The following is a 24,431-nucleotide window of genomic DNA, read 5'->3' on the forward strand; positions in this document are numbered from 1 at the left end:
CCAGAATTTAAATAGTCAAATCATTAAACAAATAGACTGATTTTTAGAAGTTACAATCTACCAACAGTTTCATAAATCATTACTGACTTCAGTGGAGCTCAGATGCAAAGCTGGCACTGACACTACTATTTCAGATGTAGCTTTTTGGCAAATCACACCCCTGTGTTCTGCAATTCTAAGTAAATGTAAAGAAAGGTGATTGTCGCTTTTGAAACAAAGAAAACATGGTTGTTATAATGGAAAAAAATCTTTATTACTAGATATATTTATACAACAATTTTAAATCATAAATCAGTATGTTCTGGAATTCTGGTAGCATTCTGTCATTCCTTAAATACTCAGACTTATCGCTTTTTCCAGGTGAATTTCCGTCTGGCTCCCTCTTGACCAGGCTTTTTTCGTTCCTTCACACGTGGGTCATACGTTAGTAGTCCAGCTACAAAACACAGAAAAACACCCATTTGTTTACTGTTATTAGTTAATATTAGATATACTACACGTGGGCGATCCAAGGCAGCCAATAACTTTGCATACAAACTGGAACATCTAGAAGGATAAGGGTTCAATATGAAACACAGGGAAAGGAATTTCAGCAGATCCTCTAACATTTTAACTTTTCTTCAGTAACTGAACTTTCTTCCCATTTTGCTTTACAAACCAGTACAATTCCACATTGTTTATACCTGTACTGCTTAAGAGCAGTGGTCTCCAAACATTCTTATTTTTGAGCACACACATCCAATATATGTAACTTTATAAATTATACACACTACCTAAATTCTAAGATTTTCTTCCTGTACTCCCATGGTGCATCTTGCACAACACCAGGATGCCCACACCCCACTTTGGAGACCACTGCTTTAAAATGCACTTAATGTTTCCAAAGTATACTTGACAGTGTCCAAAACATGTTCAGAATTATGCTCATGTCACTACAGATACCCAACTCAATACAGTGTCAGTTTACAGGTGTATTCCTAGCAAGTCATACTTGTCAGTACTGAAAAGCTATAATCAAAGACATATACTGCAAAGATACTAGCATGAAGACAGCTTTACTTCCATGGATGGCAATAGAAAGAAAAAAAACCATAGCTGTTCTGCCAGTAATGCACACTGGTATGCCTCCCTACCAGCCCAGAAAGGGCATAGTTAAAATCTCACTGTTCAGAATTCTCTATTTGCTGCAACAGTATGGCATCTAATCACTGAGAAGCACCAAACACTGCAGTTACCCAAAAAACTTCCATTTTATCCCAGGTAGCTTGTAACCTCTAAAGAAAGCAAGAGAGAAAAGAAGCTCTTTCAGTCTGGCTTGTTGCATGTAATATGCTTATGCTCATTACTATCCCTTCAAAGCTAACTCTAGAATAAAACTTTTTTAAACATCAATAAAATGCAACTAATTAAGTAAAACAAAATACAATCTTAATAACTTATAGCTCAATAATGTCTGATCCAGATTTGTTATAGTGAATACACATTCATGAGTTGTAAATTCTATGTTTTAGCAATATAAGCTGGTTAATAGACACAAAAGAGGTCATGAACAGATGGAAAAAATGCTCAAGAAGCTATTCAAAATGTACACAAAGGCTGATATGAAACAAGTGAAAACAATTTATAAATAAATGAAGATCCCTTTCATATAATATACAAGGTTTCACTGGGATTATTTACTGAAATCTGCACTATCTGATCCTTAATGATCCTCATATTAATTCCGTTAATTACCAGAACACATTAAGAAACACTGAAGTAATTTCAGTCCTACCTTGCCTCATGAATTCCACCTCCTTTTCTGTCACGAAGCTCCTTAAGGCTTTTGCAGAGGCTAAACGTATTGCTCCAGCCTGTGCTGATCTTCCTCCACCAGAGACTGTGCAAACCATATCATGTTTTCCAACTCTGTCAAGAAACTGGAAAGGGAACAACAACTGCTCTCTAAAAATAAAAAAAAAAAAAAAAAAATATATATATACACACACACATATATAAAATTACATGCTATGTACATTTCTTATTGTAGTATATACAAAAATATAGTTAACTTTCAGGCAGAGATCCAGAAAGGCATTTGTATCTCTAATTTCCTACTGATACCAACTAAATCAGTGGAAAATCAGCAGCTAGAAACTGCCAACAGTAAGTATTTTAAGTTCAGTTTTACAATTAATTAATGAAACAAAAGTATCTATAAATGCCAAGATCCTTCAGCTCTGGATATTAAAACTGAGCAATCTCTCACTTTACTCTTCAGCTCAGAAACCACAATATAAAATAAAAATCACATAAGAGATTAAGACATTAAGTCAGCCTTATGAGGAGTCTTCTCTGTGTTAGACTGTGCTCATCCTCCAAAATCTGAAGCTTTACATGAAGTGTCTCACCTTGTTTGCTTCCACTATGTTACTGCATGCCACAGTAATTACACGTGCACACAATCTGCAAATCTCTCAGGAAACACTTATAAGACACTGTGTATTATTTACTTACTTTTAAAATAAACTGCAAGCCTTTTCTAAGAGGAACAAAATTTGAGGTACCCAAATAGTCTGTGCTCTTGGTTTTTGCACCCCTTCAGAAAGGGAGAGACAAGAAACACAGAGCAAGGCTTACTTATCAGTTCTTATACTACCGACTCCTGAAAACTAGGAGGGAAGGCAAGACAGAAACAAGAACAGAGCATCAACTCTGTGGCGGAACACAGCACCAAGAATTTAATGGCGTGGCATGACTTTTGCTGGAATAATTTAAGTACAGTAAGAATACAGCATTTCATAGTGCTCTCACCTGTCCTGCAGCACTGGGAAATAATGTAAAATGTCTATTCCATTCACTGTAACTTTCCCACTCCCATTGTCATACACTATTGCAGTAGCTCTTGCAGTTTTTCTTGCACCTTAAAGGGATTAAACCAAATCTGTTATGAGGCTTCAATATTCCACAGTGCCCAGGAAGTTAAGCAAACCTCAACACTTTCATACAGTACCAGCTGTTTCTTTTTGGATGCTGAGGTAATAACAACAACAAAAAAATTAAGAGGAGGAAATAAATACAAGCGATACACAACTAGCTTTCAGTGTTTGTACTCAATGTCTATCAAGCGGTGTGGGGAGTGTGTGTTGGGAGAAGGTAAAAGTAACACTCTACCTCCTGTAACTTCAGTAGGTCAAGACATTTTCTTGACCTGGTGGTGTCACATATACAAAAATCAACAGCTTGTTGAACTCCTATGTTTACTATAAGTACATTTTCTAGTAATATTAAAATACTTTATAAAATCATAGAAAGGTACAGAAGTTTAAGAATATTCACACAGAGGAGGATAACATTTTAATTATACTCATATAAGCAATGCCTATGCATCACTTACCATAGTTTCTCCAGAAATTACTTACAGTTAGTTCTCTCTTAGTGCATTAGCTTCAAGTTAAACCACTATAAACTCCCTGTGCTAAAGCCTAAGACCAATCTTCTGCAGCACAAAGGAAGCAATCATTCTGACAAAGGAATTATGAAAAAAATTACATATTTTTCTCAATTTGGGAGACTGATGGGACACAAGACTGTTCTTGAACTTATATTCTTACGGCTTTCCTTAAATAAGATGGGTTGCATGTCTATCAAACTTCAACAACTATCATTCTGAAGGCACCATTGAAAACCAGTGTGGATTAAACCCCAGACTGGCAACTCTCACCTCTCCTTGTCACATCGTTTTGAAGCCAACCCAGCTAGAACAGAGCTCTCTAGCCCTTTTGCCCTCATATGCTCTGTAACCTTTGTTCTTATTCTCATCTGCTGCATGCTGCTTAAGAATACACATCACCTCTAAGGTTCCTCTTCAACATACAGCATAAAACGTGTGCATACACATATGCTTTGTCCAGAAAGTCAGACTTTCCTACACATGTTGTTGCTATATTACTTTTTCTAGGCACTCATATCATATATCATTCTTCCCTCCACTAAAAACGTAAGTAACCTGTGTTTAGAGAATAGATACCTTCACAGCTTTTCTCTAACATCACCTCTATCTTGGTACAAATGACTAATTCCTGTCTCTGTCTCATATGCTAGCTCTGGCTGTCCACTTCTTTAATAAATTTAGGCATTCCCTTTTTGTATTTTCCTAGGCTGTTTGTAAATATCCAGATGCTTTGCTATTTATTCTTGGCATCTTCAAAGTTCTCCTTTGCTGGACTGCATGCAAAAGTCATGATACAGGTTACCTAGGGGCCTAAGCATGCCACTTCTACACCACACAGCAACACTGTTACATCCATGGAATTCTCCATATGCGTTTGTACTCTCCCAGTCCCTTGCCCTCTGTGTTCAAGTCAGCTCTTGCCAGAAATTAAAGTCCTTTTGTACCCTACAACACGTAGCACAACAGGGTCCTCTCTACAGAGGCACTACTGTATAGAAATACAGATAAAACTAGCAGTTGATAGACTGTGCCAAAAACTTCCACTTTTGTTACCAGACAATGTTGTAACTTAGTATGCCATACCATAATTAACAATTATACATGCAATATACACGTAAGCATATAAAATGAAGTAGTGACACCTTCAGCAGCGTTGTACATATTATAAAGAAAGCAGTGTGAAGGGGAAAAAAAATTCTGCATCATTACCAATCAACTTGAAATTATTACCTTCACCAGAGCTGAAGGCCACTCCTCGCTCATCATACTTCAAGGGCTCAATAGCTACCTTTTGTAACTGCACAGGAACTTCTTTGGTAAACTTCTTTATATACTTCTCTTCAATGTCAGCACACGGCAACGTCATCAGTTTTTCTAAGAGTTGAACAAACCTTGAATACTGAAGACAACAAGACTTCATTAAAGGATGCAAGTGTAACTACATTTGCTAAAACTTTCTATTTTTATATAATTGATCTTTCCTACTTCACTTTTATTGATGATTTCTGACAAGATGACACTTTTGCACCTACATGCTGATTTAAGAACAGCATGCATCATTTTCTGTGTGACTAAAGATACCTATTTCTTTCTTCAGGCAACAATGAAACTTTAATTCAAAGCATAACCAACCCCTTTGTAATACAGGTTATTGTATTAGAATAAAGTTCATGTCACTTTTGAAAAGAAAACATTGAGGGGGTCTTCATTATTTTATTATTGTTTCATTAAAATGGCAAAAGGAAAAGATTTGCACCTCGTTTTCAGTAAGTCAGCATGTTCATTGACATGGAAATAATTTTATTTCACTAAACTGAACCTCTTAAATGATTATATTTCATAATATATACAGGAAATACCTATCTATCTATCTTTGGCTGTTCAAGCTGAGTTACTTTAATGTTTATGATTTCCTTTAAAACCGAACAATCAAGCTATTTAAAAATTCAAGAGATACTTGACTTAAAGGGCAACCTCTTGAAATAAATTATCCTTTGCTACTGTGTGGTTCTTGTCCCCCTTACTCCCCCCTCCAAAGTTCTTCAACATGTGATTAAAGAGTAAACACCACTGTGTTAACCCATTTGTGCTAAAAGCTGGGATGTCCTGTTATGAAGTGTTACTGCAGGAGCACCAGACAGCTGCTCACTGGATATAAAGGTATGCTATCATCTAAAACGGATTTCTCATATAGATATCATAACCTTATTTTTGAAGTTACCTTTACTTACAAGCTGTTATTAAAAGTATTTTTTCTTCTCTCCGAGAGTCTTCTGCACAAAATTAATACTTTTCTTATAATTTAGCAATAATACCTAAACTCTGACATCACTTAGAAAGCTAATTCTGTCTAATGATATGACACAGACATGTTCTTTGAAGAACAGAAATACAAAAATATTAAAAAAATCAAAAATTATAGAAGCTATAGATGCAGGAAGCTTCCAAAAGTTCACTTGCAGAGTACAAAGGAAAAAAATATAAATAGCTCTGATTTTGTTTAATCATGCAAACGCCACAGAAAATTTTGTTGCAATGGCAAAATACAAGAATTTGAGCAGGTAAGATCATACAGAGCCCATACAGAGACATTTCAAACACATTTAAACAATGTTTGTTTCTGTAGGCTGAGGCTTTGTGGTTTTACATGTGAGAGACCAGTAAAGAAGTTCTGGGTTTGTTTTGGGAGGTTTTTGTTTGTTTTTTGTTGGTTTGGTTTTGGCGGGGGGGGGGGGGGGGGGGGTGGAGTTTTGGGGTTTTTGTTTGTTGGGGGATTTTTGGATTTTTTTTTTTTTTTTAAACTTTTGTGCAGTCTGCTTTTACAGCTGTAGAGTGTACAAAAACCAAGCAGTGAAGAACACTAAACTGGTTGTACAACTAGACCGGTTCCTGACATTCTAAGAAGAAAAACCGCTATTCCAAATGGAGGAGCTACTGAAAACACTGAAGTCATAACTGCTTCTAGTGTGGGAAAGACAGAGGAAGTCTCCTGGCTGTAGGAGGATGGAGAATTTACAACAATGATTTCTAACTAATGCTTATAGAACACAACCTAACTGAGACCTTTTCAGATTGCCCATAGACAAGGAAACCATCACATGTTACTGTTCTGGATGACAAGTGAGCAAAGAGCATGTTTGCTGCTACTATGCTATTTTTTGCAATGATGCTGTCCACAGCAAGATACTGAAGAACTCTGTTTCTAGGTGAGAAAATACTCGAGATATTCAGACAAATAGTGTTATATTCTCTGGTACTACCATATTCAAGCTTAAAATTCCAAAGGAAAACTGAAGCTGGCCCCAGAAACTGAACCTGCTTTTACAAAATCTAATGCTATTTAGGGGACTGCAGGAAAAAGCTCTGAGTGAGATAAAGCGTACGACTATCAGGATGTATACAGTCTTATTCCCAGAGATACATGTAAAAAGAAGGACTACAAATCTAGACAGTGAGTTTGCAGATCCTGGGAAACTGCAAAACCCTCCTCTCTCCCATCATATTCATATCAAGGCGAATATAACCAGAGATTACTGTATCAGACCACAGATCTGTGTAGCTTTGTATCTTGTTTCTGGTATTTGATTCTGTAGCTAATCAGTAAGAAAAAGGACCCTCATTTCTCTCTGTGCAGGTTTACCGTAAGAGAAATCCATCATGTTTCCCATCTTGAACATTTACCCCTCCTCTACAATAAGCAACAGAGCTTTTAGCCCTGTCTGGTTTTCATCTGTAACTAGAACAAATGATTATTTATATCTATTATAAAGTGTTACCACACTCCTGACCACATAATTAGATGATGAGGAAAAGTGCCCCAGGCCTTACAATGTTTACCAGGAGAAAAACTAAACTATGCTAGTTAACAATGGAAAATCCTTAATAGTTCTGTACTGTGCTAGACAAAAAAGTGACACAGCTCACTTTTCTTGAAAACATGAATATGACAGTGCTGTGAGCATATACAGACTTTATGAGAAAGAAGAGAATTCTTTTGAAGAGCACCTGCTTCTGTTCTGCACAGTACCTTTTCAGCATCCAAAAATGCACCCAGAGTTCGTATTTTTAAGACACAAGCCTCCTTAAGATTAGAAAGATTAATTACTTACATCATTATCTGACAGTTTTTCTAACAACATTTCTTCCAATTCAATCTTAGTCAGCCATCTGCTGCCAGCCAGGTTTCTGTTTAAAATATCACATATATTCTCCCTTTAATTAACCATGCAATTAGAGTTACATCACAAAGGACCACACGTAAGTCAGTCTTCGTTCAGAAATACATTTTCCAGTATAAATGAATACTGATCACATTCCTATAGTAAACATAAGAAGGCCTACATTGATTTTAAAAAGATCTGTCTTTTGACAGGGAAATAACTTCACGTATTGAATTAACCACATGAAAATTATGAGTATCAGTTATGCATTATTCATATTATTGAAGTCCAAGATTGAGCTAGAGTAATAATAGTGAACAATCTTCCCCATAATTTAGGATTTAGTTTCAAAGGGCTGCTGCTAGAAAAAGTTTGGTTTACAAGCAGCAAAGAACAAAATCAAATGCAGAATGTTAAAAATCAGCTTCTAAAGTAACAGAATTTTGCCTCTGGTCTTTAGTGTTCTGATCAATACAAAAAAAACTCCACTAGCACTAAGCATAGTCAAAGTACTACTACTGCAGCAGCGACACAGTGTATGCTATCTACTGTGTAATCTTGAACTGCTCAGAAACTGCACTGATGATAGCAAAAGCAGAAATTTCTAATAATATAGCCTCATATGGAGGTGCTAACACAAAGAAAAACCAATGCTTGAAATAAATCTTTATGAAATACCTATGATACGAAGTAATCAACTATACAGAATGCCACCATAAATATATATGCCAAGATTATCAGCTAAATTTAAGGGAAAACTGCAACTAGTTTCTTACCTCTTCAGGTTTTTTAGAAATAATCTTAATGAATGTTTTCAGCAGCATTAAGGAAGCTGTGATTCAGAAAGCACTCCTTCTGAAGGTTGATTTTAAGTAGTACTTCTTCTTAAGTATATATTTTAATGCTTTTCTGAGTCAGGGCACAAGAAACGTTTATTTAGAAATGATGCTGGGTTTAACAATAATTTTAAAAAGCTTCCAATCCTGACAGATTCAAGTATATGTAAACGTACTTACATTTACATATCGCTACTTCCAGTGAAGTCAATGAAATTTTTTACATGTGAAAAGCCGTAAATTTAAAGTACTTCAAGATCAGGTCCTAACGCTACAGTTAATATTATAGAATGGATCCACAATAGATCATTTTTTGGGAAAAAGAAAAAACAAAACAGCCCTTACCACCAACCCTCTAGTTACACTTCAGAAATGAATTATCCAGGCTAATCTCAGAGGAAGTACCATATCCAGTGTGGAAAATAAGTCTCAAAAATCCTTTAAATTCTCTGAGCTTTTACAAACCTAACAGGGAAAAAACCTTTCATCTCTGACTAGCTTTAGGTCATTTTTCACATCAGTAAATCCACTGGCTGAGCTCTGTAAGGAGTCAGGTTATTTTTCAGCAGCATACACCAAGAAACTAAATTCATTTGTTTTCTTGTCTGCTCGGAAGATAGCATGAATCTATGATAAAATATTCTGTGGGTCATAGGACACTATTTATATCATGAAGAAACATGAACTTCTGTTACTTAAGAAATTGAAATAATCTCGGCAAATTAATCCTTTCTAACATAAATAACAAATGGTTGAAATTAAGAAATGACAGACCAACAAGATGTGCAACTGGAACAGCACATAAATCTGGCTAGAAAACGCACAGCGAAGATAAAAACAACTTGAACAGTGAAAAACTAACTATACAGAAAAGCAATAAATGCCAAAATCAAAACTTTCTAGCTGTATCCATTTCTTTTAAAGACTTCCTTATTTTAGTATTCTATCATAAAATCCTTGCAAAAAAACCTTGAAATAGAAAATGTACAATACAGCCAAAGAGAAGCAAACAGTTCTTAAAGCATATGCCCATTTCAAAGACAATCCTGACTATATGCACTAAGAAACAAACAATGATAGCATCTCTCATAGCTTCTGGTTGACATGTATCTTTTTCTGTCCATTGGCTAACTAGCTGAAAAGAGCTCCCTGCGCATACCAGAGAAGTTAAAGAGGAAAAAGAAGACAAATTAAATTCAATTACTAATAATGGTGATATTTAAACAAATCCAGCCGAATAAACTTTTATAAAATTACTATAGTTTTTGATGATTTAGCTGTTCAAAGCCATTAGAAGAAAAATAGTGAGATTAAGTGTTTTGATACTCAAGTTAAATATTGGTAAGTAAAAATATTCAAGAGCTGTTATTAATGAGAGCCTTAGGCCTTAGGATTTTTCCAACAGATAAACAACTTATTAGGTATTTTAAAAGGCCTTATTTTCTTATAAAGAGCTTACCTCCTTTTTCAAAAATCTTTAGTAAAGAAATAATTAGAAAACTTCATATACAGAAACAGAGTCCTGGATATACTCTACTTATTTTCAAATCAAAATTTTATATAGGAGAGAATATTGAAAAGAGCATGAAGATATTAAAGAGCAAGAGAAATGGAGGTGGGGGGTGGGGGGTGTCCCTATTCAAGCAGTGAGAAGCAAGCACTCCACACACATACTACAGGTAAGACTTCTCCACCTGAAATTACCATGCAAATATTAGACAAGGAATAGAGAAAAAGTCTGAAATGTGCTTGTGGAATAAAAGGCAGGTAGGGTGGGGACCAAGAAGTGCCAAAACAACATATTGAAGCATTTCAAGAAAACTAGTATCAATATTCAGTCTAACTGCAAACTTACTTTTTTTCCTTCTGAGGAGGAAGATCTTGAGCTGTCAGTTCATCTTGGTATTTCTGAACATTCAGTAATTTTTCATATGTGTCCTAAAATGTATACGGAAAAAGTACTTAAATGCATTTTTGCATTTAATATTTAAATTTTGTTATTTAAAACACATGCTTATGTGGTTTTACTCTCCAAACACTTAAAATGCAGGGGTCGGAAAACAAGCAGAGCTCTTGACAAAAAAAAGAATATAGCAAGTTAAATCTAAACCAGTAAAAATTTAGACAGTATATATAATATTTTCATATGCAGGTCCAATAAATTTATTTTGAATTCAGCTATTTTTCAACAGATCATATGCTTGTACAAAAAAATTCTCACCTGTATACAGACTAGATTTGTATAATGGATACACTGTACAATAAATTTCATCAGTGCATCTGCAGTTTAGTTTGACTTCCTCAAAATACTGACAAGGTATTAGTTAAGAGTTTTGTACATTTACAGCATGAGCTTTACCAGTGGTCTATATCAGCCAGAACTCCCTCTTACCCAGGCATGTCTATAGGGACACACATAAAGTCATATATTGACCATAATCAGAATTTCTGTTCTTTCAAATGTTACAGCTACATTTATTCTGAATTTCCATTACTTCCTCCCCCCCAACCACCCCCCCAAATTCTTAACTATGCTATTATTTTCAAACAATGCTGTGACAGCCATTTACCACTTTGGAAAACCAAAAGGAAAATAATGCTCCAGAAATTCACACTGAAAATATTACAAAAGAAACACATTTTTAATAAAGTATTTTCAGGGGGGTTTGCCAGCTAAGAAACTTTCAGAGACTATTTGGTTCCAAAATACAACATCTAATACTCTGAACTACAACAGTGATTCAAATCACAAGTTTAACAGGAGTATCTGGAGAAATAATTTTAAGTGATATTGAAACAAAACAGGATTGATGTACTACAACAAAGTACTTATATGCCAAATAATTACTTCCATTAACACGTGAAAATAGAGAGCTTATAATCACTATCATATACCTTATTAATATAGTGAGTTTCATAGCAAATACTAGAGAGAAACTGCAGTGCAAGAATTAGAAGGGATAAGGAATAATTCTTAGGGTTTTTTTTCTTTGTATTACTTACAATAAGTGGTAAAAGAAGAAACATAAGTTCAGAAGTTAATCAATGAAATGCTAATACTGGGATATGCAACAGTTTGCATTTAAAAAGAAAAAGCCAAGACAAAAACCTCTTGCTTAGTTATAAACACCTACTGTTCAAGCTGATTTATCCACTAATATAATAATACACCCGCACATAGACTAAAAATATTTGTACTGTAAGTGTATGTACTAAGAACAGATTGCTATCTGAGCTGCACTCAAAGCATTTAAACAGGGACAATTCACTGAAGTCTTTGATGCTGGTCACTGACAACATTTTTAACAGCACAGTCAAACAAAACTCCACAGTATAAAATCCTGAACTACAAAATGTCTACTTTTGAGAGAGCATAAGAACTCATAGTAGCATGTCTTTCAGAAATCTTTTATTTTTTTTTAGAAATAACTGTATCAGACAGAAACTCTGAAATTTTTTCAACTTAAAAAAGTCTATCTTCAAGCACAGGAAACAGAAAAGAGCACAAGAAATTGTACTTTCAAATACTTCCAAACCTCATAAATAATCTGTAGATCTCTAAGACAACAAGATACTGCAGCATCACTGTGGGCAAGATTCATGTCACATCACTAATAATCCTAACAGCTCCATTCAGAGCTGACTATTAAGGCTGCAAAAATTACTGCCTATATATTAAAAGCACAAACATAGTTTGGGTTAGAGGGCATGAGATGTGCCTGACACCAAGCAATTTTTAGGCATCTGTAGTTAAACACGAGAAAGAATCAGTATGGAAGGTTCTGCTTGGGCCTCTAGAGGGAGGGAAGGGGAAAGAGAGCTGTGGCTGTCCTTCAGCTGCCTGGGCAGAGTTCAGCTGGAAAAAGCTTAGAGATTCCTGTGAGCTCCATGAGTTTCTGCGTTTGGGAGCAGTCAAACCAGGCATAAAGATGACATTCCACTGTTAGATGACCAGAAGAGGTACTGGGTTACTGGGTCTTATGGATAAGGAAGTTTTTCACTTTGGTGCTGGTCTCCCAGCTAACCTCTTGCCTTCATAAGGCGAGTGTCACCTTCCTAGCTGGCAAAAGCAGTCTGCAGTCTGCCCCCTCAAATAGCCACCACCTTCACTACACTCCAGCATATACATTTATGTATTGAATGGTCAGCAGAAGAATACATGAACAAGGAGCTCAATAAACACACAAATGTTCTCTAAAAAAAGGGCAGGGGGAGGAAATCATGGTTGTTACCTTGGGACAGAGTGACTACAGTCAGAATTGCTTCTAAACAACAACTGAAAGATTTTCGGCTAACATGACACAAGTTAAAGGAACACTTGAGGATTTCGTCATCATACTCAGAAACTACTAGTAAACACAGGCAAACAAAATGAGATATGGGTTGCCATCCACTAGTTTTTAGCCTCAGAAATCTGTCGTTAAAATGACAAAGCAAGCTTTGCAACAGCTGGACCAAGATTTTCCTGAAGACCCTCCCTAGGTATTCCCACAGAATACCAACACTCCACAGTCCATTTAAGTTCTAAGAATAAGAATATGCACTTCTAAGAATTAAAATGATCTCTTTCAACTGTTTGTGTTAAATTACAGTAATTATGTCCATTCCTACAGAAAACCTTTTACACAGGAAATGAAGCCAAATGACATTAAAAAGTAGTATTTTATAATACCTCCAAATGAAGAAAACCACTAAACATAATTTCCTGCATATTTTTGGCAATGAAAGTGGACTTGCATCTCTTAGGAAATAGAATTTTGGCCTGAAGTATTAAAAAAAATAATAAAAAAAAAAGCATGTATTTAATCTCTGTATAAAGATGAAGTCAACAGACTAAAAGGACCACTCACGTGTGAAGTAAAGTAAGTTGGATGAGCCTTTGCAAAATCAGGAATCACATGTAATGCCTAATAATTTATCTGACAAATCTTCACTCCCCAACGGCTAAAGAAAGCTTCTGAAGACACACTTGCTTTTTCAAAGCTGACAGGTGAAGATTTTACTAATCACTTCAGAATTCAATAGTCCAATTCATGAATGTACACATCTGTGTGCCTTGTAAACTCAGCTATTACACAATCAAAATAGCTGATTTTACAAGATTGTCTATGTACTGAAATGCTTCCATTTATAATAGAGAGATCAAATTTCACATACCTACAAGGATGCTTTCTTAAAATAAAATCTTATTTTACTTTGCATTAGAAAAATAGGGAAGGAATTAACAAATGAAACCCTAGAAGGAGAGATTTTTATGATAAGAGGTATTTTAACATTTTGGTTAAAATATGCTGCAGATGATATTTTACATCAATTTGCCTTTTTCTTATGTGGTTTTGACTTCAGCATATTCTTGGGGTTTTTTTAGTTGTTTTTTTGTTTGTGGGGTTTTTTTTGGTTTGGTTTTGTTTTTTTAAGACTTAAAATGCTCTATTGTTAGAGCATTTACCTTTGATGAACAATCTCTGATATTTCTAAAAAAGTACAAGAAACACTACTACATAGAATTACTATTTTGTTAGACAAAATAGTATTAAGAAACCATTCTGTCTTGTTCTGCACATTAGAAAAATATATTACTCTGGAAAACTCTTAAGTTAAATGATGATCAAATACGGTATCGAACATTTGTGAAATGGTGTTTCATGCAATAAACATTATTTTGTGTATCAAGAAAAATAAATTGTCCTTTTCCCTGCAGCTAAACTTTATTCAACAGGCAGAACAAAGACAACAATGGAGTATAAAGCAAATATCCTTTATGAAAATTCACTTAATATTCAAGGCAGAACAACACATATCGGCAGATATAATACATGCAAATAGACGCAGTTTATTTTTAGTAAGTGTATAATATTATTTATCAGCATTAATTAAACAAATAATGCTGTGATCAGTTATATTGCTAGCAATTCATAAAATTCAAGTTCCACATGAGTCTATGTAGTAATTAATGGCATACAAGTTTAAGCTAAATATTATGTTTATCCGATTTATTAGACTTAATATACCAGTTTAAAAGACATCCTCAAATGGGATTGATTACTTACACTAGACTGTATTAACATACACCCCCCTTTTTCCCTAGCCAAATTAATTAGCTTTGAGACTTAAAAATACATTTTGTTAAACACACATTAGTCTAATAAGAGGTTAAAACAATGTTGGGAATTTCATGCAGATTTCAGCTTTCATTTGGCTGACTAAAAAGGAAACCCTGTTAAACCTCACTTAACGGATTTAGATTTATAAAAGCCTATTCAATGAAAAAATTCAGAAACAGTAGCACACTCAAGTTTCCTATACTAATGAAAAATGCATTTGTCAAACCCATTTGTTTGAAGGTGGTTGCCACACTGTTAGGAACAAGATGCACACTATTCTTTTAGAGATTTCCAAGGCAAGCTTGCATACTCTTTCTAACTGCTAGGAAGAGCTAAAAATAAACTCGTGCTCCTTGTAAAATTTGTAATTTCTTCATTATGATGGAATGCAACAAAACATCTTGCCCTTGGGTTGCTCTGTTTCAGCCAAAACAAATGCAAATGGCTTGTCAGATGACAGCTGTTTGATAAGGCTCCTCTACAAGACCTGCATGCTTTACTTTTTTTCCGTGAAACTTGGGATGAAAGGCAGAAGGCAGGAAGAGAATTAATGTAGCATACAGTCTAAAGGCAATGCTACAACCGTGATTAAGTAGAAAAGTTAAAAGGCACAGATTTTCCACAGCCTTGCTGCGTGCAACCCATCCGTGTAACAAGTTGACAGGCCTAGCGCGTCAGCTCCATCATCCTCTCCGACAGCTAAAACGCAGCATTGCATCCCTTTTCAGAGAAAATTTGCGTCTGCACCATGAAGCGTTGTACATTATTTCTTAGCACTGCAGGGGGCTCAAGTCCATATGGAACCTTCACAAATATTACCACAGATCAAACCAGCGGCGTTTCGAGGCAGATTTGACATACCTATTTAAATGAACAGCAGGGGTCCTCGGGCTGCCTCAGGCTGTGCAGGAGAAAACCTCTGTGGAAAGCCTATGCTGCAGCTCCATTACTCAGCAAAGACACACTCTACATTTATCATTCATTTCATTTCTGCCAGGGCAAGAAGCTCATTTGCCCAAGGTCAACAACAAAAAAAAAGGGGGGGTGAGGGGCTGAGGGGTGGGTTTTATTCTCCCAAAGAAATAAATGTACCTGACAAGTGGGGATTTTGTCCTTTGGGTACGCAGAACGCAAATAAATATCAGGTAATTCTAGTAAAAACACTACACTCAGTAAAGCTCTGAACCGAATTTGAGAACATGAAGCTTATTTTTCTGACAACAGGCCAACCACAGAACTAACTTTATAAGACTATCTAATGAGGAAACAAAATCTGACATGATTGTCCAATTAAATCTTTCTGCATACATTATAAATGCTTTTGTCTTCTCTAAATACATGTAAGAAACATGCACATCTTTCTATAAACTCTTCTAAAGAGGTAGAAAATGCTGGCATCATTGATGGTCACAGATATGAAATGTCTGTTCATCATCCACAATAAAACTCAGGGCTTGTGATGTTCTGTTAGTTACAGTTTTTTTCATAAAGGTAAACAGATGCAGATCCTTTACTCCTGGAACCACACTAATCAGAAAAAGCCTTAAGTTTGCATGAATGGAAGAGTCCTAGAAAAATCAATTAAGCAGTTTAAATGCAAATTCTCTTCACACTGAATGTCAGCACAAATAACATTTCCTACAGCTCTGCCCTTCAAGGGGAAAAAAAAAAAAAGAAAACCCACAAAAACAAACCCACAAACTAAACCAAACTATTTTCTATTCTACGCTGAATTTTCCTAAAACTAGACATTTTTGTTGCATATGCATTCGCCATCGCTAACCAGATATCGCCTACAAGAAAGCATGTGAACTATTCGAACCTAGTCCACAGCTGAAACTGTAAAATAAGCCAAAAATTAATAGTGAGAACTATTACGTAGTCTATTCTCTTACATGTGATATAAAAATGCCCCTAATAATGGATATTGTGACATAAAAATATATGTTTCATTCAGCTTCAGTGGTGATATTAAGGCCTACTGCAAAAACGTAAGTAAGGAGCTCCTGATACACATCTCTAGAATAACACATACTTGACTGGGATCTAACATTACTTATTACAGGTTATAATATACTTACATGCATTAATGAATAATATGCCTGCTTGCCAGTATAAAAGAGAAAGTGAAACGGTCGGCCATCTTCTCCCCACTGGATTTCTAATGAAAAGCAAGATTAGACAAGAAAGCAATATACACTCACTAAATAAAATCCCCTGTATTTAATTGCAGTTATAAACCTCTTTCATAATATCTATTACCTTTTTAAATATCAGAGAACAAAGACATTTTAAGGGTGTTCAACATCTCTGGAAATCTAATGATTTAGACTAGCTTGTTAAAAACCAATCTCCATCTGCAATTATAACCAAATATTTAATATAATGTTTCTAAATATCATTTAGCACGAGCGAATCCCACATGTTCATCCTAAATAAACTTTCAAAGACTGTATAGCTGGTATTACAGATAGAACTATCCATTTTAGAATAGGAAGAAATATAAATTAAGAGACAACTGAAAACTACATAATGACCTTGAAAGATTACCAGCTCTAGAAAAATGCAGCTTTAGACCCAGAGCAATTTTTTGTTAGAATAGTACTTCTAAACTAAACCAAGTATTCATACAATTGTCTTTCGCAGGTAACACAACTGTATTCAGAACTGGGTGACTTCAGGACTTGTTCATGTTGATACACGCGGAATATGTATATACGAAGACATATCCTATAGTTCTTATAATTCATTCAGCAAGAAATGTATGTTCTATGTAATTCAGCATATCCAGTTTATTTTGTTAATTTAACAAAATGTTATTAAGGGGAAAAAAAAAAATCAACTTTCAGGGAAAAAAAAAACAAACCAAAACCAAACAAACAAAAAAAATCCAACACGACAAAGATACTTTCCAGATAAAGTGACAAAAATAACCTGAGAGCTCTTTACAAATTGAAATGTAGAGAAAGTCCTAGCCACTTTATCCAGTGAAGTTCAAATGAAGCTATCTATAAGCTATAGACAAAGATAAGACTCCAAGAACTTGTCTGATAAGCATGATATGTACTGCATTAAAATGTTAAGACATAATGCAGCAGAAGCTGAATGTAAAGATGCAAAACTTACTAGAACAGAAGGAATAGAAGAGGCTTTTATCCACACATACTACTAGTGGAATACGTGAATTTCCATGTATGCAGCTGTGAAAGTCTGTTTAGTTGAAATTACTGTTCAGGTATTTACATTTTTGTATTTTAAAGTTATCAAACATGTAATGCATAGACAAGACAAAGCTGCCTTAAAGGAGATACTTAGTTGCAAATGTTATTTTTAGATGTAAATACAAATATACACATTTATACTAATTAGTCCTTACACTCCTCAGAACACAGCCAGTATTTCAAAGAATTCTTTAGTCCTGAGAACATACAGAACAGTAGTTTAGTTCTGATGTAAAACAGCCCTTCGATTTTTGAAATTGCATAATGACTAACTCCCTCCTACCTTTTTGCTTCCTACTTTTCACTTCACAATACTATGAAATTAGAAAATAATGCATGACACCATTTGGAATCTGAAATTCAAAAATTTCAGATAATTTAGCTTTCTAAAAGACACACAAAGCCTCAAAAGCATGAAGTATCAATTAAGTCCACCAACAGGAAAAGGATAGAAAATTACAAGATTTCCACTGATAATCAGAGGTGTTCATCTGGGACTTGATAGTTCAGTGAATGTAGAATTTCACACGCATGCTACTAGTTCATACCAAACATGAGTCAAAAGTGGATAACAAGTTTTGACATAACTTTATGTAAAATTAATTTGGCAGTTTCAGTGAAATTCTCACTGACCAACACATTGGAATATCACTGACAACTGGGACTTCACATAGCATGTATAGAGCAAGAGCAAAGACAGTACAGATGTTACGTGCAGAGTTAAAACTTTCAGGTCAAAACCAAGGCACAATTGGGAGAGTTTCCACTCTCCCTATTCTCTCAATTGGCAATTTCAAAGCTGTAATTTCTAAGCTTTTAGAGCAATGAAGTTACCAGGAAAACTTTGGTTTAAAATAGTATTAATGAATATTTTATGCCTGTGATAGACAGCTCTGACAAAAAGCTACTGATTTCAACAAAAGGTTTTCCCATGACTTCAACAGATTCTGCACGTCATCCTACCTATTGTTTATTTTTAAACAATGAAAAACATTTATCTATAGTCAGTTAACAAGATGTCTGAAAAGAACACTGGTATTCCAGAATCTAGCAGTACTTCTTATCCTAAAAACTAGAATATCAGATCAGGCTTTTACTGCTCATGTCTTAGCAGTTATTAGGAACATTGGGAAAAAAAAGTAAATCTGTGAAAATAAGAAGTTATACATATGCAAATAATCTTAATAATAATAATAATACCAACTATGAACACTTACTTCTCTGCTCTGGAAAAATTTCAGTAGGATGCTGTGAACAAACAAACAAATATCAGCAAAAGGAAAAAGTTACTTAAAATCATGCTACAGCTTTTAGAAATGCAACCAAAAAAATCCTACCTTCATCATGGGCCTGGCTTGTTTGTCAAATAAGCCAGAAGGAAAGAGATAGGCAACAGCTCTCTGAAAACAAAAAGAGAGATCATATATGTAACTTTTTTTTCCCCACAAAAGCATCATCGAAATATTTCTTAGGTACTTTCCCATAGGGAAAAACAGCATAACTTTTGTACAGTAGGCAACCAAATCAGTAAGAAAGAATGCCATATATGCGCTGTGCTGAAAAGTGTATCATTACCGTAGGAATCCTCAGGAAAAGTTAAACCTCATTCTGAAGTCTGCATTCTACTGTATCAGAATGAGTGAATTTTATTCTTCAGTTTAGTTTTTATGGTATGCATTTGTCATAAGTTACCAGAACTACTCAAGTGCAAAGACCACCTTTATATAACCAGTGATTTTCCCCTAAAATTTCAAGTGCTGTGACTTCTAGAAGAAATCACAACATTTATCTTTCTGAAAATATGTTAACAGACCAAGCACGGAAATCTTATTTAAAGCAACTGGACAAAGCAAAGTTTTACACACTTAGAGTTCCAGTTTCTACATAGTTTTCTCTAGAAGTCTAAAAGCAATGGCAGTAGAAGATATTTTACGTAGCCTAAATGAGCATTGTCTTGACCACTGAATTTGGAAATAACTGTGCATTACTACAATCTTTGCTGAACTTAAACTGCTCAGAAGACAGACTGTTACATGACATCTTTCTTCTCCTTAAATACCTGAGGGTTTGCTAAAACAATTTAGAAAAACATAAGACAATCATTACACACTTATTGTTTACCACTAAGTATATCATTTGCTTTTATGCCACTATTCATGTGATGTATAAAGTTAGTAGTATTTGTCTCCAACAAATAAAATAGGTATACCAATATTCCACATCCATTTCTGTTCAACATCAACTTACTCGCCCTTTTCAGTGTAACTAAAACATGATTTAATAAAGCAAAAGTATGCATTTATGAAAGTTGTTTATTTCCATTTGTTTTTAAAAACAAAACAGAAAAAGCTAGCCATCAAAAACCCCCAAAAGTAGGGGTCTGGCAAGAGTAGCCAACTTCAGACAGTGGGTAGTGGTGCTTAAGACAGAAATCTTGTGCTTGTACAGTAACAGGGAGTAACTGAATAAACCCCTTTGGCAGTGGTCTTGTTTGTATTTCCATTAGACAGTACAGAAAAGTAGAATTACAATAAAATCTGAGTTTAAAATCTTAGAAAGAATGGCTCTTTGTTGGTTAGGTTACCTTAGGGCTATTGCTTGCTGATATTTTTTTCCATGGACATGGAGTGGTTTGTCAGTGCTTCAACTAATTTAATATGCATGGAGTGTAAAAAGACCTAACCTATTACTTTCATTAATCCCCTACTGGCATTCTGAGCAGAAATTTTGAGAATTCTGAAGCAAACAAAAGGCTTAACTTGATTTTATGAAATGGTAATTTTGTTTCTCTTAGTGACTACTGTATTCCCATTTGTTAGTCAATGGGCATTTTATGCATACACACAGTAGGTGAACACCTATTTATGAACAAATGGGGATTAATTATGATGACAATAGAGAAATCAGCTGTGAGCCAAATGATGTTAAACAAACACCTTATATAATATATTAACAGAACTTATTACAGGATACTGAGACTGACTGTGTGTGTACTTAAGACATAGTCGTTATTCAAACATTTCCAGAATCTCAGTCAAAACAGCTACTGTAACTATGACACCTTAATAAATGCCAAATATAACAATTTAACATTTATAATGAATAGAGTGGCTGCCATAGGAGACCTTCTACTTTTAGAAAGTATATTTTATATTACTTGAGTGTATACTGGTGTCTTTCACTCTAAAGCATAAACAAACTCTGTATTAAGAAATCCTACCACCTAGTTTCAGCTCTCCATACAACTAGCCAAATAATAGTTCACTTTGTAAGTTCACTTTTTTGCTGTTCCAAAATAAAAAGAAAGAGAGTCCTCTCCTGCCTTCTCCCTTTTTATGGAAATGTAAGCAAGGATGGGCAATTTGTCTTTACTTCCCATTAGGAACTATCCTGGATTTCAAGAGATTCCAGTTCAACTTTGTTCAGAAGTTTCTCCTTCATTTTGAATAGCTGTATCCTCAGGCTGTACTTTCAGCAAATACGTAGCATATCAGTCAGCCTCTCGGAAACTACATGTATAGAAGCTGATTTTTGTCCATGCAAATGTTTTTTTGTAGAAAGAGAGCATTTTGGAAAAACCTGTAATTCTCAACACTCATGTGTACTAGCAATAAAATAAGATGGTGGAACAACCTTAGGAATGGCATCAGAATTAGTCTCTCCAAACTGCAGCTGGAGCACATAAATAACCATGAAATATTTTCCTGAAATCTTTCGACAATGTCTTCAGATTTGGAACACAGGCTTCCTTTCAGGAATCTTCATGTCTCAAATCAAAATGCTGTACAGAATTAACTGCACATTCTGCATTTTCCTTAACATACAAGAAGCAGGTGAATGACCCTCTTAAAACTTCATAATCAAGGTTTTAAACGCTAGCAGTAAAGTTCCCAATAAGCCTTTTAAGTTTAGCTGCAGTCTTCCATCCCAGGAGTGGTTTTCTGCTTTAAGAGTCATGGCCCATATCCTCCTTCTACTGCTTAATTTGACTTGAACTCTAGATGAGAAAGGAAATGTCATGCTGAATATGACCAAGAACTACTTTCTTCATTTCAGCTATGCAACATTCATTCACCCCACCCTAGCTTCCACTGCTATTTCACAATTCTATTTGCTAAATCACACTGTTACTGTTGTCTTTGGAAATAAAACACAACTTTCAAAAAAGAAGCATCCATAATTATTTTCAGCAGAAACACAACTAAAAATCTTGATACCTAGTATCACAACAGCATTTCCAAAAATCGTTACACAAACTACTGGAAAAAGGTGGAATGGGTACAGCCTGCTTCTGCTATGACTTACTAAAAAAATTAGCCATTTCGTTTTGGGACTTGAAAGTGTGTGTTTTTAAACTCTAACAGTAATCCACATGGTGGGAGGGGTGGTCAGAAATCCAGTCACACCTTTAAAAATAGCAGATAGTAACCATAGAATCATAGAATAGTTCGGGTTGGAAAGGACCTTAAGATCATCTAGTTCCAACCCCCTGCCATGAGCAGGGACACCACACAAATACATGTTAGTAACAATATGGTTTACATCAGACATTCCTGAAACTGTGCTACTGAACGTAACATTCCTGTAACAAACTCAAAGGAATCCTGTTATATCATCACTTGTCGAGGGATGGACTGAGCCAATATACTGCCCGCAGGACCAGAGTGTCTTTCACTTGCAGCTGTAAGTTTGAATTCAAGCCAGTCTGAATAATGAGAACAAGCTTCCATCCCATTAAGTAAATATATATCTGGCAGTCCTTCAAACATGCAAACCAGTTCATTAAATAATCTCTCCAGCACTGCATGTTGCACATTCTGACTTCTGATCTTCCTTCCCTTCCTACCTATCTACACGCCAAGAAGTTTTGTTCACTCACTTCCTCAAACATCAGACTATCTCTGAATCAAACAAGTTCCACTAGGTCAATAAGGGTTTCTTTTTTTTTCCCCCTTAAGTCTTGAGAAATTAAGAATTTGATACTTTAAATAGAGTTGACTGAGTCATCCTGGGATAGGGAAAGGAGACTGAAACAGTTCAGTCCTTAAATAACCTGCCATAAGGAGGAGAGGTTTGGCAGGGCAAATCAATCTTGCCCAAGTGTCTTCCCATACTTTTGATGAATCTACAGCTCAAAACATTCCACTAATTTTCACTGCTCAAATCATGTGCAAAGATAGTTAAGTAACATGCAGGGAGAAACGGTATTTTGTAGAAAACAAGGAAAGAAAGAAAAAGAAAAAAACTAAATCAAACCTTCACCTTGGGGTTCCCTTGCAACAGCATCCTTTTTGGAAAGGGATTCAAGAATCCAGCTCATTCTTTTTTAAATATATATGAAACTTTAATCATCAAAACACTGAAGTGAGAAGTGACACTTTATGCCATAACACTTAATGAAACACCTGAGCAATAGCTGTTTCAGCTTCTTCTACTCCTCAACTTGATCACACAAGAGCCACTTTTCTTCTCAAACCTTGCCTCTTGAATCACGTTATTTAGCCTCTGTACTTCAGCATTTCTCAAACTGAGATGTTTGCTGGAACAGCTGTTTTCCCTTCTAACCACACTAGCAGTATACTTTAAAACTTTTCAGCATCCAAAATAAAGAATATTTGAGGCAGAAAAAGGAGTGAATGAAAGAATGGGACATGAAATGTTAACTCGGAAATGGTTTTATTTATTTAACAAAGATTAAAAGATTAAAAAAAAAAAAAATCCATGACACACCTAAGTTTACCTTATAAAACAAAAATCCTTCTCTAACGGTTAACTACTAAAATTTATTGAAACTACCCAATTATTTGTCACTTTATCTGAGTTATGGCTTAAATAGAAAGAAATTTCAACTTCACAGTGATATATCATTTTAATACCATCACTTGAGGAAATAAGAAATGCCAGCATTACATGAAAAAACCCACCTTTTTTACTACATTATTTTTATACTAATAATTTCAAAACAAAAATTAACACCTTGTCCTGAGCTTGCGGGAAAAAAAAAACAACAAACCAAAAATCTGTTGAAAGAACCAGTCATTACTCCCATCTTCATTTCAACTTTCCAAAACACTGTCAATATAAAAAAAGAGCTAAAAGAAAAAAAAAATACAGCAGTCATCAATTCAGATGGATACTGAAACAGAAGCAAGAAAATACTGATGCAGAGTTAGGCTTCACTGGGAAAAAATGTTGAAAAGAGCATTCTAGCTTCAACTATTTAAAAAACAGTACAAAATAGAGTATCTCTTGTAAGGACAATGCTGGACAACATACTCCTTGCAGGTAACAGCATTTTGTCCTGAATAATGTTTCTGACATTTCACATATGCCAATATTCACTCATTTCTAACACTGTGTTACTAAAATTTGAATCAGATGTGTTGAACCACTTTTAGAAGCAACTGAATACAACCTATTTTATCACTAAAGAAGTCTTCATTCATTAAACAAAACTATATCCTATGAGGAATGAAGTTTTTCCACATTTAACATTTTCAGTTAACAACCTTACTGATAGTTTTGCAGCAATATATATGTTAGTGAAGATAAACACGTATTTTAGATTCAAATTATTCCATCTGCTTGACAACAATCTATCAGGTCATAGGGCAGACAACAAGAGAAAATGAGCACAGATCTCTTGCTTTTGAGTTTTACTAACTCTTATGGGGAAA

General features: G+C 35.0%; 1 protein-coding gene across 1 annotated transcript in view; it reads right to left on the reverse strand.

Moving 5' to 3' along the window:
• Positions 1–228: 228 nt before the first annotated feature.
• The window catches only part of MRPS9 (mitochondrial ribosomal protein S9), a gene marked incomplete at its 5' end in the record, with an annotated part of 27,495 nt that continues 3,292 nt past the window's right edge, over positions 229–24,431 (reverse strand). The window contains 9 exons of the mRNA XM_010010544.1: positions 229–436; positions 1,775–1,944; positions 2,794–2,902; positions 4,664–4,832; positions 7,543–7,618; positions 10,285–10,367; positions 16,615–16,694; positions 18,972–19,002; positions 19,092–19,154. Coding sequence (XP_010008846.1) covers positions 345–436; positions 1,775–1,944; positions 2,794–2,902; positions 4,664–4,832; positions 7,543–7,618; positions 10,285–10,367; positions 16,615–16,694; positions 18,972–19,002; positions 19,092–19,154 — 873 coding nt within the window. The remainder of the gene's footprint in view (positions 437–1,774; positions 1,945–2,793; positions 2,903–4,663; positions 4,833–7,542; positions 7,619–10,284; positions 10,368–16,614; positions 16,695–18,971; positions 19,003–19,091; positions 19,155–24,431) is intronic.

Source organism: Nestor notabilis, unplaced genomic scaffold (genome assembly GCF_000696875.1).
Source record: "Nestor notabilis isolate BGI_N333 unplaced genomic scaffold, ASM69687v1 scaffold29082, whole genome shotgun sequence".
NCBI lineage: Eukaryota > Metazoa > Chordata > Aves > Psittaciformes > Psittacidae > Nestor > Nestor notabilis.